Consider the following 19794-nt stretch of genomic DNA (forward strand, 5'->3'; position numbering starts at 1 on the left):
TTGTGTCTTTGTTCTCATTGGTTTCAAATAACTTATTTATTTCTGCCTTAATTTCATTATTTACTGACCAGTAGTCAGGAGCACGTTGTTAAGTTTCCAAGTAGTTGTGTGGTTTTGATTGAGTTTCTTAATCCTGAGTTTTAATTTGATTGCACTGTGGTCTGAGAGACTGTTTGTTATGATATCTGTTCTTTTGCATTTGCTGAGGAGTGTTTTACTTCCAATTATGTGGTCAATTTTAGAATAAGTGCAGTGTGGTGCTGAGAAGAATGTATATTCTGTTGATTTGGCGTGGAGAGTTCTGTAGATGTCTATTAAGTCTGCGTGTTCCAGAGCTGAGTTCAAGTCCTGAATATCCTTGTTAATTTTCTATCTCATGGATCTGTCTAACATAGACAGTAGAGTGTTGAATTCTCCCACTATTATTGTGTGGGGCCTAAGTCATATTGTAGGTCTCTAAGAACTTGCTTTATGAATCTGGGTGCTCCTGTATTGGTTGCATATATATTTGGGATTGTTAGCTCCTCTTGTTGCATTGATCCCTTTACCATTATGTAATGCCCTTGTCTCTTTTGATCTTTGTTGGTTTAAAGTCTGTTTTATCAAAGACTGGTATTGCAACTCTTGCTTTTTATTTTATTTTTTTTTAACTTTCCATTTGCTTGGTAAATATTCCTCCATCCCTTTATTTTGAACCTATGTATATCTTAGCATCTGAGATGGGTCTCCTGAATACAGCACACTGATGGGTCTTTACTCTTTATCCAATTTCCCAGTCTGTGTCTTTTAATTGGGGTATTTAGCCCGTTTATATGTAAAGTTAATATTGTTATGTGTGAATTTGATTCTGTCTTTATGATGCTAGCTGTTTATTTTGCCCATTAATTGATGCAGTTTCTTCAGAGTGTTGATGATCCTTACAATTTGGTATGTTTTTGCAGTGGCTGGTACCAATTGTTCCTTTCCATGTTTGGTGCTTCCTTCAGGAGCACTTGTAAGGCAGGCCTGGTGGGGACAGTATCTTTCTGCATTTGCTTGTCTGTAAGTGATTTTATTTCTCCTTTGCTTATGAAGCTTAGTTTGGCTGGATGTGAAATTCTGGGTTGAAAATTCTTTTCAAAAATATTGCATATTGGTTCCCACTCTCTTCTGGCTTGTAGGATTTCTGCAGTGAGATCTGCTGTTAGTCTAATGGGCTTCCCTTTGTGGGTAACCTGACCTTTCTCTCTGGCTGCCCTTAACATTTTTCCCTTCATTTCAACCTTGGTAAATCTGACAATTGTGTCTTGGGGTTGCTCTTCTCAAGGAGTATCTTTGTGGTGTTCTCTGTATTTCCTGAATTTGAATGTTGGTTTTTCTTGCTAGGTTAGGGAAGTTCTCCCGGATAATATCCTGAAGAGTGTTTTCCAGCTTGGTTCCATTCTCTCCTTCACTTTTAGGTACACCGATCAAACATAGGTTTGGTCTTTTCACATAGTCCCATATTTCTTGGAAGCTTTGTTCATTCCTTTTCATTCTTTTTTCTCTAATCTTGTCTTCACACTTTATTTCATTAAGCTGATCTTCAATCTCTGTTATCCTGTCTTCCGCTTGATCAGTTCAGCTATTGATACTTGTGTATGCTTCACGAAGTTCTCGTGCTGTGTTTTTCAGCTCCATCAGGTCATTTATATTCTTCTCTAAACTGTTTATTCTAGTTAGCAATTCTGCTAACCTTTTTTGAAGGTTCTTATCTTCCTTGCATTGGGTTAGAACATCCTCCTTTAGCTCGGAGGAGTTTGTTATTACTCACCTCCTGAAGCCTCCTTCTGTCAATTCGTCAAACTCATTATCCACCAAGTTTTGTTCCCTTGCTGGCGAGGTGTTGCAATCATGTGGAGAAGAAAAGCCATTCTGGTTTTTGGAATTTTCAGCCTTTTTGTCCTGGTTTCTCCCCATCTTCATGGATTTATCTACCTTTGGTCTTTGATGTTGATGACCTTCAGATGGGGTTTCTCAGTGGGTGTCTTTTTTGTTGATGTTGATGCTCTTCCTTTCTGTTTGTCAGTTTTCCTTCTAACAGTCAGGGCCTTTTTCTCCAGGTCTACTGGAGTTTGCTGGAGGTCCACTACAGACCCTGTTTGCCTGGGTATCACCAGTGGTGGCTGCAGAACAGCAAAGATTGCTGCCTGTTCCTTCCTCTGGAAGCTTGTCTCAGAGGGGCACCCACCAGATGACAGCCAGAGCTCTCCTGTATGAGGTGTCTGTTAGCCCCTGCTAGGAGGTGTCTCCAAGTCAGGAGGCATGGGGGTCAGGGACCCACTTGAGGAGGCAATCTGACCCTTAGCAGAGCTCAAACGCTGTACTGGGAGATCCACTGCTTTCTCCAGAGCCAGCAGGCAGGGACATTTATGTCTGCTGAAGCTGCATCCACAGCCACCCCTTCCCCCAGGTGCTCTCTCCCAGGGAGATGCGGGTTTTATCTGTAAGCCCCTGACTGGGGCTGCTGTCTTATTTTTTTCAGAGATGCCCTGCCCAGAGAGAAGGAATCTGGAGAGACAGTCTGGCTACATTTGTTTTGCTGAGTTAAGGAGGGCTCCACCCAGTTTGAACTTCTTGGTGGCTTTGTTTACACTCTGAGGGGAAAACAGCCTACTCAAGCCTCAGAAAAATGGCAGACGCCACTTTCCTAAAGTGGGATCTATACTTTTTCCAGGTCTACATCTAGAAGGTGCAACCTAAACTACCTGTGGTTGTTTTTGATGAGAATTTTTAGCAGCTAAAACATCTTTATTTTCTATTTACTTTTTTCTTTTATACCACCTTTTTATGAGGATGGATTCCAATGGTTGTTAATTTGAAATGTGTATTCTTTATGGGCCAGAATTAACACATAGCAGTTAGGTTAGCTTACTATATTTCTTAGATTTAGAGCAACTTCTTATTTTGGCAAAGTAGTTTTATTAATTGTACTTCATTTATGTGTGTGTGGAGGTGTTGATATGTATTCTGATTTTGTAATTTTCTTTTGTTTCTGGAGGACCCTCTATTTTCAGTGCTTGCTTCCTTGTTTCTCTTTACCACTTGGCCTCCAAGAGTCATATCCTCCTTTATTTCAGAAATGGTATCCTCCAAAGACTGCTAATTCTAGTCTCGCATATTTTTAGGCTCCTTCATTTTTTTTCTAAACAGTTTTATTTTGATATAGAATTAAGGAAAATTTACTAAAAAAATATCTTCTATATCATTTACCCAAGTTCTCTAGTTCTTTATTTCCACAATTGCCTTATCATATTCTTTCTCTTTATATGCTATTATTTCACTACTGAGCTACTTGAGAATAAGTTGCAGATATTGTGTCGTTTCATCTCTAAGTAAGTCAGAGAAGCAAGAGAAGACTTTCTCTGAAAAACTTTCAAAATCCTCAGTCTAATCCTACTCTATGTATTAATATTGAGCAATGACCTTTCAACCCAATATCATTACACTAAAAGGATGTTAGACACTATGATAAAAATCAGCAGAAACAGTAAACAGCTTTATACTTCCAATAACTGCAGACATTAGAATAGTTAGACCCAGAATATAGAAGACATGTGTATGTAATGATTAAAGAAATAAAAGATATAATCCCAAAGACCAAAAGATTATTAGATTTGCAAATTATGAATATGTAAAATTATAATCTGCAAAATTAACTTTAGAAATAAAAATTATAGAAATTAAGAAAATTAATTTCACAAAAAGCAGAATATACACAGCCGAAGAGAAAATTAGTGAAAGAAGTTATATCTGAAAAAAATTACCCAGAATGCAGTACAGAAAAGCAAGGAGACAGAAAAAAACATTATATTGAAATATATGAAAGCCAGGAATGGTGGCTCATGCCTGTAATCCCAGCACTTTGGGAGGCTGAGGTTGGAGGATCGTTTGGGCCCAAGAATTTGAGACCAGCCCAGGCAACATGTGAAAACCTGTGTCTACAAAAGGTACAAAAATTAGCTGGGTGTGGTGGCACACAACTGTAGTCCCAGCTACTCAGGAGGGAGGATCACTTGAGCCCAAGAGGCAGAGGTTGCAGTGAGCTGGGATCACACCACTGCACTCCAGCCTGGGTGACAGAGCCAGACCCTGTCTCAAAAAAAAAAAAAAAAAAGAAGTGAAAAGCTTAATATGTCTAAAATACATTTGAGAAGAGAATAGAATGGAACAGGGGCAATATTTAAAGAGAAAATAGCGGTAACTTCTCATGACAAATAAAAAAATATAAATCTATAGATAAAAAAAACCCAATGTATTCCAAAATGAGACAAGCCAAGTATAAAGAGGTGCCCGGAGAATCTCCAACCGACCTGCGCACTGGGAGGAATGCACACTGGGGTGGAGCCTCGGGAAGCTCGCACCATTTGCAGTGGGGAGGAGCCTGACCTCTTCTGTTTGGGAGTGGTAACCTGGGGTTCAATCTGTGAGACAGGAAGCCTGTTAGCAGGACTCTCGCTTTGCTGCGAGTCCTTGTTTCCCTTTTTTTCCTTTTCACCCAATAAACCCTGCTCTTCTCACCCTTCAAAGTGTCTGCGAGCCTAACATTTCATGGTCGTGTTATAAGAACCAGTTTTTCCTACAACAAAAGCAGGATAAGGAAAGAGATGTCCAACCTAAACACACTTTAATGAAATCAGAAAACATCAAATGTATGGATAAAATTGTAATAGAAGTCACAGAAAGGATGAATCACCACAAAAGAATTAAAATGGTGTGACTGAATACTTCCAACAATAAAATGGTAGCCTGGCAAACATTGTATAACATCATCATAGTGCTGGGGGAAAATAGTTCCCAATGCGGAATTATATATATACGCAGATAAAACATCTTTCAATAATGTGGGTGAAATAGAGGCATTTAGAGATTAGCAAAAGATGAAAAAGCATTCATATATAAACTAAAGGAACTTCCAAACTTTTAAAGCATACGCTTTTTTTTAACCTTACCTAGAGGTGAAACACTTCATTTTTTAAAATAAATTTTATCGTATATATTTAAGGTATGCAACATGATGTTATAGGATGTACATAGATGGTAAACATGTTACTATAGTGAGGCAAATTAACATATCCATCATCTCACGTATTTAACCATTTTTTTGGTGGCAAAAGCAGCTAAAATTCTTAGCAGAAATCTCAAATACAATTTTATTAACTTTAGTCCTTATGCTGTGGATTAGATTTCAACTTGTTCTTCTATATATCTGCTACTTTGTATCCTCTGACCTACATCTCCCTGTTTTCTCCCCCAGGCTCTCCTGTCCCTGGTAACCACTGTTTTATTCTCTCAGTATATTTGACTTCTTAAAAAAATTTCACATGTGAGACAATGCAATACTTTTCCTTCTGGGTCTAGCTTATTTCACTTAGCATAATGTCCTCCAGGTTCAGCTATGTTGTGGCAAATGACAGGATATATTTCTTTTTTAAGGCTGCATAAAATTACATTGAATTTAAATACCTTGGTTTCTTTATCCATGCATCAGTCAACAGACAGGCTGTTTCCATATCTTGGCTATTGTGAATATTGTCATGAACATGGGAGTGCAGATAACTTTATAGGGTGGTGATTTCATTTCCTTTGGGTATATACCCATAAGAGAAACTGCTGGGTTTCTATCTTAGTTCTATTTTTAATTTCTTTAGGAACCTCCATACTCTATTAGTTTTCCATAGTGACTGTACCAATCTACATTCCCACCAATAGTTTACAAAGACTCCCTTTTCTCTATATACCTGCCAACATTTGTTATGTCTTGACTTTTTGATAACAGCCATCCTAATAGGTGTGAGATGATTTCTCATTGTGGTTTTGATTGGCATTTCCTTGATGATAAATGATGTTGAGCACCTTTTTACATATGTGTTGGCCATTCTTATGTCCTCCTTGGAGAAATGTATATTCAGGTCCTTCACTCATTTTTTAATGGAGTTATAGAGAGATAGAAAAAGATTAGTGATTACCTAGGGCTGAAGGAGTGGTGATGGAAATGAACTGCTAGTGGGTATGGGGTTTTTTTGGGGAGTGATGAAAATGTTCTAAATTTATTAAACGATTAAAAGAATTGTGTTGATGATTGCACAACTATGAATATATTAAAAAATCATTGAAGCTTATACTTTAAATTGCTGTTGTGAACTATATCTCAATAAACCTGTTTTTTAAAGAACAAACCTTAAGCTCTCCAAAGTATAGCAGAAAATTTAGAACAAAATCTATTGTCACTTATCTCTCAGAGTTTCTAGTTTAACATTCTCTTTTGGAGTCTTCAGATTCCTTATTCTCATGCTTACCATCTCAATGACATTTAAAATTTAAAAAAAAACTTGACATATTCAACATTTTATTTATTTCAGTAAGAATCATTCAGGGCATCAAACCTTCCAAATTGCCTGTAATTAACCATTACTTCTTGTTTAAATAATTTTCCTATTGTGTTTATCTTTGCTACATATTTGCTCATCTAATTTTAAAAACCCCCAATGTTTTTTTTTATTAAACTATAAGTTCTGGGATGTATGTGCAGAAAGTACAGGTTTGTTACATAGGTAATCATGTGCCATAGTGGTTTGCGCACCCATCAACCCATCATCTAGGTTTTAAGCCTGGCATGCATTAGGTATTTCTCCTAACGCTCTCCCTCTCCTTGCCCCCCATCCACCGAGAGACCCTACTATGTGTTGTTCCCCTCCCTGTGTCCATGTGTTCTCACTGCTCAACTCCCCACTTATGAGTGAGAATATGCAGTGTTTGGTTTTCTGCTCCTGTGTTAGTTTGCTGAGAATGATGGTTTCCAGCTTCATCCATGTCCCTACAAAGGACATGAACTCATTCTTCTTTATGGCTGCATAGTATTCCACGGTGTATATGTGCCACATTTTCTTTATCCAGTCTATCATTGATGGACATTTGGGTTGGTTCCAAGTCTTTGCTATTGTGAATAGTGCTGCAATAAACATACATGTGCATATGTCTTTATAGCAGAATGATTTATAATCCTTTGGGTATATATCCAGTAATGGGATTGCTGGGTCAAATGCTATTTCTGGTTCTACTTTCTTAAGGAATTGCCAGACTGTCTTCCACAATGGTTGAACTAATTTACACTCCCACCAACAGTGTAAAAGCATTCCTATTTCTACACATCCTCTCCAGCATCTGTTGTTTCCTGACTTTTAATGATGGCCATTCTAACTGGTGTGAGATGGTATCTCATTGTGGTTTTGATTTGCATTTCTCTAATGACCAGTGATGATGAGCCTTTTTTCATATGTTTGTTGGTCGCATGAATGTCTTCTTTTGAGAAGTGTCTGTTCATATACTTCACCCACTTTTTGATGGGGTTGTTTGATTTTTTTCTTGTAAATTTGTTTAAATTTCTTGTAGATTCTGGATATTAGCCCTTTGTCAGATGGATAGATTGCAAAAATTTTCTCCCATTCTGTAGGTTGCCTATTCACTCTGATGATAATTTCTTTTGCTGTGCAGAAGCTCTTTAGTTTAATTAGATCCCATTTGTCAATTTTGCCTTTTGTTGCCATTGCTTTTGTTGTTGTAGTCATGAAGTCTTTGCCTATGCCTATGTCCTGAATGGTATTGCCTAGGTTTTCTTCTAGGGTTTTTATGGTTTTAGGTCTTACGTTTAAGTCTTTAATCCACCTTGAGTTGATTTTTCTATAAGGTGTAAGGAAGGAGTCCAGTTCAGTTTTCTGCATATCGCTAGCCAGTTTTCCCAGCGCCATTTATTAAATAGGGAATCCTTTCCCCATTGCACGTTTTTTGTCAGGGAAAACCCTGTAATTATTTTTCTTGGGAACAAACTGAATTTACAAAGTAATATGTGGGAAATCAACGTCTTCATACTATTGAATTTACTATGCATACATATGGTATGTTTTTAATTTATTCAAGTTTTCTCTTGTGTGTTCTGTATTAGAAATAATACTTCACATGTACATTAAGATTCATTCCCATGTATTCTTGTGGGTGCTGTGATCTAAAATGGTTCTATTCATCCATTATATTTTGTTTGTTTTGTGTACAGAATTCTACTGTTACATGTAATAGTTTTCCTAATTCATTTTTGTTTTGTGTTGTCTAATTGCATTATAAGAAAGTAACTAAAATTTTGAATACTCTTTCTAAATTTTTAAATATCATATTTCATTTTCAAGTCTAATAATATTGGCTAGTATTTCCAGGAAAATATTAAATAAAAGTGGTAATTGTGGACACCCCTGTCCTGCTTCTCAGCAAAATTTTCACTATTAAGTATTTGATGGGATTTGGTTTAACAACATATATGTAGATATGTGTTGCATATGTATGTGTGTATGATTGCATGTGTAACTGGTAGCACTGCAATTGAAAAATACACATTTGAAACCATAAATACATATTTGAAACCACTGAACAGGAAAAATCGATGTTTGCAGCAACAGCAGCAACCAGCTATAAGAACAATGCCATCAACAGTGCTAATCTTGAGTAAAACAGCTGATGGTCCAGCAAATTACATGTCATATATATATATATATATATATGAGAAGCTTGGTAGAACCCTTAACAGAATGAACTTGAAGAAACCAAGCCTAGACATAAAATAGTCAAATTGCTGAAAATAAAAGATACCCCACAAAATTTTGAAAGCAATTGGAGAAAAGTGACACATTATATAAAGAAGAAGCAAAATTCAAGCTACTACAGATTCCTCATTCAGAAATTATGGAAGGCAGAAGATCATGTAAAGTGTCCATCACCTTAAAACCAAAACACACATGCCCACACAAACTGTCAGTTCAGGAATCTAAATCCAGGAAAAATGGCCTCCAAAAAAAGAAAGCAAAAAAAAAAAAAAAAAAAGCAAAAGCAAAACAAAACAAAAATGAACTTCCAGATAAAGGAAGCTACGTGAATTCATTTCCACTAGGCCTACAAGAAAAATTAAATAATGTTCTTGTATCTTCAGGAACAAATGAAAATGATAAATAGCAAAGAAAATTCAAAAGACTGTTTTTCCTCTTAATTAAAAAAAGACGTGATGATTTAAAGCAAAAATTATAACAATATATTTGGATGTACTATATGATAACCACAGCATAAAGGACAGTAGGGGAAGAGAAATAGATCTATATGGTTACAAGATTTGCACATTTTATGTTAAGTGTTACAATGTTAGCTCTAATAGGCTTTGAATAGTTAAGGAAGTATATTGTAATCCCTGGAGCAACCAATAAAAAATACGTGAAAATAAAATGCTTAGATTAATATTTAAATTAAAATGGAATTCTAATAGAAAATATTGAAATAACCTCCAAGAAGGCAAAAAGAGAAGAGAGAAAAATATGACGGGACCCACAAAACAAATAATAAAGTGGTAGGCCAAAATTCAATCTCATCAGTAATTACATTTAATATTAATAAATTGAACTCTGACTAGATAAATGCACAAGACTCAACTATGGTTATTGCCAGTATCCGTTGATTCCAGGACTCCCCCTCCTATACCCAAATCCACAAATGCTTAAGTCTGTTATATAAAATGGCATAATATTTTCATATAACCTACATACATCCTCCTGTATAATTTAAATCATCTCTGGATTACTTACATGCAATACAATGTGACACTATGCAAATAATTGTGATACTGTATTGTTTCTTTTTATTTGTATTATTTTAAATTTTTGTATTTGTAATTGTTTTTTTCTCAGAACACTTTTGATCTTTGGTTTTATTGAGTCTATGGGTGAAGAACCTGGGTATACAAAAGGTGGACTATGCTCTTTATAGGATATGTAATGGATGCCTAATAATAGATCCCCAAAATAAATAAAGCAAAAATGGGCAGAATTAAACTGAGAAGCGTGCACTTCTATAATCATATTAGGAAATTTAATACCACTCTCTCAGCAATTGATAGCACTAGACAAGTATCAGTTCAATTACAGGGAATCTGGAAAACACCATCAACTACCTTGACCTATTTGTTTTTTAAAGTACATAAAACAGAAATGAACAGAATTACAAAGGAAAATCCATTATAAGAGAAATATTAACTTGCTTCTCTAAGAATTGAAATACCAGAACAAAAAATTAGCAATGATTTAAACCATACAAAATGAAAAACACAATTTCAAGTTTGACCTTTATGTAACAATTAGAAAATGTACATTCTTCCCAAGCACACTTAGAATGCTATGGTAATTGGCTCTGCACTGATTATAAAGCAAATCTCAGTAAATTTTGTAGAACTAGTTATGTCATATTCTCTGGCTACAATTTCAAAATCCATCATAAAGTAGAAATTGAGGCTGGGTGTGGTTGTTCACACCTGTAATTCTAGCACTTTGTGAGGCCAAAGAGGGAGGATCACTTGAGGCCTCCAGAAGCTTAGGACCAGCCTGGGCAACATAGCAAGACCCATCTTTTATTAATAATAATAACACAAATAATAAAAATTAAAATGTTTAGAAATTAGAAAGCACATATCTAAATAACTAATGGGTCAAAGGAGAATTATAATAGGAATTATAGAAAATATCTCAAACTAAATATTAATGAAAATTATATATGATTAATAATATTACATTTAAAGACTTATAGGATATACTAAAGTGGTACTTAGAGAAAAGTTTTATTTTAGAAAATAAAAATGGCTAAAACAAAAGGGAAAAAAATAAACCCAAAGAATGTCAATAGATATGACAATAAATGCCTCTATTATCAAAATCACTGGTGCTTATGTTATTGTGAGGCAACAGGAATATAATCTGATTTATATATTATAAAAGACATCAAGGCTGATGCATTGAACAACCTGTAAACAGAACTTTATTTCAACAGAAAAGCAGAATAATAGAAAACAATCTAAACTGATGAAATAAATATGGATATGGTAAAAAAACGAAAGTATCAAATGTCCAGTCTAGCTAAAAGAACTAATAGAAACTGATATTTGAGAAGAACATAAGGAAGTAAGTAGAAAATTTATGACTAGCTCATATTACACTTTTACATATAAAAGGCATGAGAATTGGGGGTTAGCTGGGGGTGTGTGGAGAGAACCTATCCTCTATCATAGAAATAAATAGTTAATCCTGAGTGGTATGTATAGCTAATATCTATCCAAGGTTTCTGTAACGGCAATCTCTAAATAAAGCATCTCTAAGTAAGCATCTAAATGTAAAGTAATCTCTAAGTAAACCAGCTAAAGACTAAAACATTTACATCCGGGAAGAATGTTGCAATAATTTAATCATTTACTGATGGAGCATGTAACTCTGGTACAAAAAAATGGCAGACAAACAGCATGAAATAATTCTAAGAATGCTTGTGATCTATGGGTCACCCATTACAGAAAACATACCACTACTTTCCAAATGTGGCATGATAACGAATGCTCAGAAACTGTAAAATAGAATATGCTTGATCAACTGTTAGGTTCTGACATATCTATTATTACAAATAATCAATGGTATGAGGTAAACATAGAACTCAGATCATCACCAATATTATCAAATAATTTAGTCATCTGAATTATACATATTTATACATTTGAATTGTTTATTCTTCCCCGTTAGGTATACAGATCCAATATAAATCCTCAATTAAGATTAAAATCCTCATTTAGGATTAAAATGCTCTTCTCAATGTGGAAGGCAATAAGAAAAGTAAAACCTAAAATTAAAACCACAGTCTTCATAACTTAGTGGAATCAAATGGCAGAAATGGAAACAAGTGGGAGAATCTAGAAAACAATAGACTATAAAGTAGTATAGGAATTAAGTCTGAAAGTCAGATCTAAATAGTGCCATTCTCTCACTGGCTCCTCGGCCCTTAAAAGCGACAAAATTTCCTATATTATCTCCTCTGCCCGAGATATATCAATCATCCATTATCCAATTTTTGGTTGGGACAGTATATAAGTACAGCTTACAAAATAGGGATGTGGGTTGGTAGGAAGAAGGGAAGTATGGAAAGTTTGGGGTACAATGTTGGGATCTGTAGGTGGTATAAAAGGGACATTTAGAACCAGAATCTATGTCCTATTACTTTTTTCTACCAAACACATTAATACCATCTCTCTTACTTCAAGTCAAGGCACTGAATCGCCAGTGTTTATTCCTTTTGAAAGCATACATCTTACCATGTGGAATTGTGGTCTGGAAAGGGCGACTTGGGCTTTTCAGGTTCCATAAAGTCAAACTACCATCTGAATGGCTGCACATGAACTGTTTGCCCTCATGATGCCAATCAATTGAATGAATAGCCTGATAAAATAACAATTAAAGACAAGTAGAGGGGGGAAAAAGTAGATAGGTTATATCATTCTATATTCCAAAGAAAAACTATTCTGATACAAAATTATTATACTAACAACACTTAAAAAACTTAATTTTTCTGACTCATATCAGACTATAATTTCTGGTAAGATGAAGTCCTATTTCCTCCTAACATAGCCAATTAAAAGAATAATTTAAGTAAGAGCTACCATCTGAAGGCTTTCTATGTGCCAAACCCCAAGGCAAGCATTTTATACACATTATTTCATTTAATCCTATAAAAAAGTGTATTGATTTTTCAATTTACACATGGTGAAACAGGCCTTGAGAGATTGAGATACTTACTCAAGTCACAGAACTCAAAACCAAGGTCTAACTACGAAAAACATTCTCAATCATTGCACTGTATTGCCCTCTTGCATATACTATTTAAATCAATTTAAAGCAAGAAAGGTTTAAATTTTCTTTTATATTTTCAGGTTAACTCTGTAGTTTTGAGTCAGATAAGATTCAAAAGTAATTACAGCCATCCCTCGGTATCCATTGGGGATTAGTTAGAGAACTCCCATACTCCCTCAGATTCTAAAATCCACAGATGCTCAAGTCTCTTACATAAAATAGCATACTATTTGCATATGACCTATGAATATCCTCCCATATACTTTAAATCATCCCTAGATTACTAATAGAATGTAAATGATATGTAAGTAGTTATACTATACTGTCTTTTTATTTGTATTATTATAAATTATTACATTGTTTTAAAATTATTTTTTGTTTTTAAAATATTTTCTATTATAGTTAGTTGAATTCAAGGATATGGAATTTATGGATACAGAGGGCTGACTGTATTCCATTTTCCCAAGCTATTGTATTCCCAATGCTAGCATAGTGACCAGCACAAAGTAAGTACTCAATAAATATCTGTTGACTGAATTAGTAATTAATGTCACACGCATTTCCACACTCTTGGTATTCCTTCTAAATTAATAAAGTATATACAGAACTTGGGTAAAGTACTAAGTACTATGTGAAAAATTCTAGTAGACATAAAGGCAGAAAAGAAGCATCCAACATCTTTTCCTTAAAGACACTTATAAAACAGCAAGAGAGAGAAGATTAATATAAGTGAATACTAATCATATTTATTTTTTGAAACTTCACACAGACACATACAACTAAAAGTTCCAAACTAAGTTATACATACATAACTGATAAAAGTTCTAAACAATCAGTATTATTAGATTTGCAGATAACTGATGGCTAAAGTAATTATTAAACATATCATCAAGAAAATAAGATTTGATTAAATGGAAAAAGCAACATTAAATCCTGGACTTGTGTTTTCTCTCACTCTGTGGCCTTCATTACTAAGCAGAGATTTCTTTTTTGCTACAGTCCAGCAGAGGAAGTTAGAGGGAAAATACTTCTTTCTCTTTTCCTCTGCTTATTTCTTCTTCCTTCTGTAGGTGGTTCAAGGGAAAGTCAAATCTTCTTGCCTCCCCTACATGTTAACTTTGATGAGCCTCATTTAACTTAAAGTTGTCTCAAACTGTTTTGCCATCAAAGATGGAGGCAGAAAAGGCACTCTCAACCCTAAACTTTCTTATTTCACTGAATTTCTATCTACTGGAAAGGACAGATATAAAAATAATAGCTAAAATAAAGCCAAAGTAAGTCAGTACTATTAAAGAAGCATATTTATTGCTTAGAAAAGCAAGCATGTAAAACCAACTTGTTATTACAGATCAGGGTCTCATATAGTGCATTACTGAGCAGCTAGCATTTGATCTAACTTGATGGATAAATATTCAATTTCTATTTATTAGATTCTACCCCTCCCTTTTCTCAAAAAAAGGGAGTGGGGCTCAGAGGGCTTACTGAAAAAACAAATATAATACAACTAATCCAAAAAGAATTTTAAGAGATAGAAAACAGAATTTTAAATATAAAATACTAGCTAGTTTTATCAACTCAGTGGCTGAGACTGAGTTTCTTGAAAACATGAAAGAAGAAGGAAATCCAAAAAACTGGATAACAATATGGAAAAAAGGAAATACAGCAGTTCTTAAGAAATTAAAAAATTTTCCTCAGGCCAAACTCTGAGGGATTTCTTTGTGAAAGATTACTTAAGAATTATTGACATAATGAAATAAAAATTTTACAGTTAATGTGAAAGTAAAATTCATATATTTGTTTCTAAAAATAATCTTGGACTTCCAAAACAAAACTCAATTCATCAATGGCTATTTATGAAGAGGCTAGTTAAATTGTCTAAATAGTTTTACAGGGGCTAAAGACCTAACAGAAATTTGATATACAGAAGAGGAAAGAAGGCAGTTCATGATGAGAAGTTAGAAGCAGCAAAGGCTCAGGGATAAACAATAAGTGTTATATATGGAAGATAGTCAGTAATATGTCTGAAATGTGGGGAATGTGTAGAAGGATGTCGTAAATTTAACTAAAGAGGAATGATAGCACTAGGACCTTAAATCTCAAGTCAAGCAATATGGACTTTGTATTGTTGACAATTGAGAGCTATTCAAAGGTTCTGTTGTAGAGAATTCCATAATCTGTTTTAAAATGATAATCTTGTTAATGAAGGATATATTGAAGAGGTAAGACATCAAAGGAAAAGTGGTTGTGATTAGTTAAAATGCTCTTATAGTCATCCAGGCAAAAGATAACAACTTAAACTAGGACATTGGAAGTGGGAATTAGAAAAGAGGAAATAAATGAGACAATATAAAATCAGAATCAGAAAGACTGCAGAAACTGATTGCATATACTACATGATGATGGAAGAGACAAATATTACTTTGAGGGGTCTAAACTGAATTAACTAAACAAGACTTAAAAACCAGAAGAAAACATAGAAGGAGGTTTAGATATTTAAATACAAATTCAGTGCCAATGGGATATTTTGCTGGATTTATCTAATATATTGTTAGATATTTAGATCTAGAGTTCAAGAGGGAGGTAAAGGCTACAGATATATGGATGTTCTTTTTTTAGCATAAAGGTAACATTTGAAATAAGAGAGAATATAAACATTAGAAAGTATAAATTGGAGAGAGAAAAAATGAGGGTGAAGACATAATATCCTGAAGAATATCAATAATGTAAAGGAGAGCTAAGGGAAAAATCAGTTATGGAAAAAGGGTGCATGATAAATGAGATGGAAAGACACAGACAAGTGAATAAATTATTTTAAGGAGGAGAAACTGAGGTAAAACCACAGGTTTAGTGAGGAATTTAAAGGCTAGGAAGAGGTCACTGTGTTTAGTAATGAAGAGCTCACTGGTGACTTATGAAAAACCATTTCAGGTAAGTATTAAGCATGCTTTCTAGATATAAGAGGTAAAGTGCTGAGGAGAGGCTGAGAAGTTTGATAGTAAAATGAAGTATTTAACTATCTCTATTAAAACAATAGAGCATATAATGACACATTAAAGTAGATAAAGATGATAGATTTATATACATATATCAGATGTCAATAACTTCTAGGTATAAATTACATATATTTATACTAACTCACTTAGGCAGCTGCTAATCCTTATTTTAAAATTTCACTGAAATTTTACTCTTTTTAAGGCTCAAAACGTTTCCTCCATACTTTTTAAGGCCATAGAAAAGCTAGATGATTCAGTGTTTTCCTCCCTGGGTTTCCTTTTGAGCTGGTTATTCTACTTCCAACTGGTTAAACATTCCCATGGTGTTTGTATTCTTACTTAGCTGCTAATGTTGAGAGAGGAGCGAGAGGGAGCACTATCTATCCCCATCTTTATGATTTGTATAACAAAAGGAAAATCCTAGCTTAGCTCCCTAAGACCTTCTTTTCTTATGATTCAAGATGCTCAAGAATTTGACTATAAAGAACATAACTGCATGATATTATTTATCAGATTATTTTTCACCAATCATGAAAAAATTACTCAGCTGTCATTTTATTTCTAAACTTTTTTACCACTATGAGAACCACTGATAACAAATTGTGCAGCCTATGAAATAGGTGAAGGCTTATAACTTTAAGCACCGAAACTTAAAAAATTAACTGTTATGAGGGGGATGGGAGAGAACACGTAAAGTATTCTAGGGTGACTACAGGTTCATTTGGAGACTTTTTTTTTATCCCTCCAATGACAAAATGAGGAAGTGTTCTAAAATAAATGTGTGTGTGTGTGTTTCATTTGCTAATTATTTCAGTGCTGCTTTAAATTATTTGGCACTCTTCCTATATAAGATTAGGTTTTACTGGACATAAATTTTTGACTTATATTTTCCTCCTATCTCTTCCTACTCCCACCATTTTCAAACTGAATTAATAGCACAGATGATCACCTTTGTTTCCACAGGTACAAAAGGTAATTTCCCTTTTAATCTGTTGCCCCCAGTTTTACCATCTTCTTATTAGCCTCTTCTGAATGGAAAAATAATTAATGGCCTGGAATTAATATGAACAACTGAAGTGTCAACTGGGAGATTATTCCTTGATGAATAGGAGTTTGTTGCTTCCCCTAAATACAAACTTAATCGAGTCTCAATTATATACAATAAAACTTACTTCAAGATCTTGTCATTTAATAAGTATCACTTATTAAGATCTGGTCACTTATTAAGTATTACTATTTACAAAATTTTTCTTTATTCTAAGAAGGCAAGTATTAGAAGACAAGACCTTTCAAACTGACTTGAACTTCTTGCCACTGAAAAGGAATTTTCTAAGGAAGGTGTGAATAGTGTCTTTAGAGACCTTAAGGACAATGAGGCACAACGTAGCATGGAGCCTAGAGAAAGGAAAAGCAGTTGAGACAAAGTTGGGGATATAGTACAGGTGACAGGCACCCAAGTATATAAGATTGACAAGCCAGGATCTATTAACAAATGCGAAGTATATAAGATGCCGCAAGAGGGCCCCGAAATAGGCAGTCAAGGCAGAATTTCCTCTTAAGAGAAAAATCTAGAGATGGAACTTACACAAATAACTAAAAGACAGTGTGAAGCATTGGGTCAGAATCAGGCAACTTCCCAAGGCTAAACATATTGGTAAAGTACAAAGCTTAAAAGTAGTAAACAGGCATAACGTCACAATACTCTCAAACATTTCGGTAGAAATCACTTACCTCATCATAATAAACTCTCAGTTCTGCTCTTTTAGATTTCAAGTCCCAGAATACTACAGTACCATTTTCATAACCTATTAGCAGCTGGAAAACATTAGAACAATCATTTTCTTAATTCTAACATTAATTTTAACTTGCTTCAAATAAAGTTTAATGTTAATAAAGTAAAATCATACCACATAACACAACCTTATTTAGAATAAATTTTTCTAGAACTTGAATATAGGTTTTCTACATTTAAAAAATGGCAAACTCTGCTTCAATATGAACACTTACCAATAAACTCCACCTAATTTCAAAGAGGAAATAAGGAAGAATATAAATATATATGACATGATATAAAATAAGTATGAAAATTGGAAGAAAAGAAAAATGGGATAGAAAATGAAGATGAAATAAAACATGAAATGGGATAAGATTAATGAACTATGTATATGCCATTCAGTCCTATGCACTTGAGAAATGTGGCTTCAAATTTGGCTTCAAATTTCTTCTATCAAATCCTATTTTCTCTATGACCGAATTCAATATTTTAAACTGATGTTTTATGAACCCTCTGAAGATTATAAAGTTATTCTAGAGATTCGTGTCATTAAAAAGATTAATATTTATTTTTAAATCAATAAATGAGTAATAAAATATTATTTCTTTACAATAGAAGAATTTTAGAACATATCATGATTATAATATGATCACCTTTAAGACTCAGTCATTAAGCTAAACAATGCTAGCCATACTGATAACTTTTGCTGTTAAATGATTCTCAATTATTATTTGTATCCTTCCTATTTTTTTGTTACCAATGACAGAAAATTTAACCTATCATTGGTTAGGGAAAAAAATAAGAAGAAGGATAAAAATAGCCAATGTTAAAATAATGATATATTTCTGACAGATTTGCCTTAAGATGATTTTCTTGAAATACATTAGTAGTATTCCTCTGATGGAAATTCTTATACACTGCATAAAGATGTATCAATAACTCCAAAAAACCATTAGTAAGAACAGAAAACATAGTGGTAGTGATAACCTACACCTGCAGAGCATCCTGAGACCTTATCACTTATCTCGACATCTTACAATGAGACACAAAAAATAACAAAAATAAACCAGCTAGTAGTTTTCGCAGTAAAAACACAAAAGGTTTCAAATATCAGTTCATTAAAGCAATATACATTTATTTTTGAAGCTATAACAAAAATGCTTGGTTATTAAACCACACACAATAAATGTTAAAATTGATTTGACAAAAAATTGAGCTTTTTACATGTTAACTTGAAGTAAATGGCATATATGACTTGCTAAGTGAAAATGTCAAAACTAAATACATATTTGAGTAATATTTCTTAAAATAAAATTGATATGACTGTACTAAGTGTACTAAGATATGTTTTAACTTCAAATTGATTTTTTTTACATACAAGAGAAAATGATGAATGATGAAACCAATTTCTTTTCTTTTTTTTTTTTCTTTTTGAGACAGAGGACAGAGTCTTACTCTGTCACCCAGGGTGGAGTGCAGTGGCACAATCTCTGCTCACTGCAACCTCCGCCTCCTGGGTTCCAGAGATTCTCTGCCTCAGCCTCCTGAATAGCTGGGATTACAGGCATCTGCCACCACACCTGGCTAATTTTTGTATTTTTAGTAGAGATGGGGTTTCACCATGTTGGCCAGGCTGGTTTCGAACTCCTGACCTCAGGTGATCTGCCCCTCTTGGCCTCCCAAAGTGCTGGGATTACAAGCATAAGCCACCATGCCCAGCCAATAAAACCAATTTTATTGAGTGTATGAGACTCTTGGCAAGGAGATATTGGCAAGGAGATTCATTAGCCTAAAAAGTTTGGAAAATATAACTTAAGCAATAAAATGAATAATACAATCTTTCTAAATTTGAGCCCCAAGATTTAATAAAATAATATCCTAAAACACTATTATATTTTATTAAAGTAAATATCTGAAAGATAAAAGTTGCTTTGCTTATAAAACACTGCTAGCAATAGCCCCAGTAAATCACAAAATATAACATACTGAACCTCAAAAACACCATAAACTGTTGAGATAAGTATACAAGATTATGATTTAGAAAACATGATATTAGAATCAGTTAGAGAATTAGAAAAGAGAAAAGCATCCCCCTGACAGCCAGGAGACATTAGACAAGGCCACTCTGTGACCATGAGGAACCAAGACAAAAATAAGAGCACTCTGCAATAATATTTGACCACACCAAAACAGGAACAATGCCCAAACCACAAATTATATATACATATTTTTTAAACAGAAAATGTCTCTCACAATAGAAGCAAGTACCATAAAGGTAAAGAAGTAGGGTTACTTCTTCACCATGATATCATTAGAACCT

General features: G+C 34.1%; 1 protein-coding gene across 4 annotated transcripts in view; it reads right to left on the minus strand.

Moving 5' to 3' along the window:
* STXBP5L (syntaxin binding protein 5 like) overlaps window positions 1–19794 on the minus strand; it is a 509439-nt gene that overhangs the window by 274352 nt on the left and 215293 nt on the right. For all 4 annotated transcript variants that reach the window (XM_012501087.2, XM_030802184.1, XM_030802185.1 and 1 more), the window contains 2 exons: window positions 17432–17515; window positions 12173–12296 (listed from right to left, as the gene is read on the minus strand). In XM_012501087.2, the coding sequence (XP_012356541.1) occupies window positions 12173–12296; window positions 17432–17515 (208 nt within the window). The remainder of the gene's footprint in view (window positions 1–12172; window positions 12297–17431; window positions 17516–19794) is intronic.

This window comes from Nomascus leucogenys, chromosome 21 (genome assembly GCF_006542625.1).
Source record: "Nomascus leucogenys isolate Asia chromosome 21, Asia_NLE_v1, whole genome shotgun sequence".
Lineage (NCBI taxonomy): Eukaryota > Metazoa > Chordata > Mammalia > Primates > Hylobatidae > Nomascus > Nomascus leucogenys.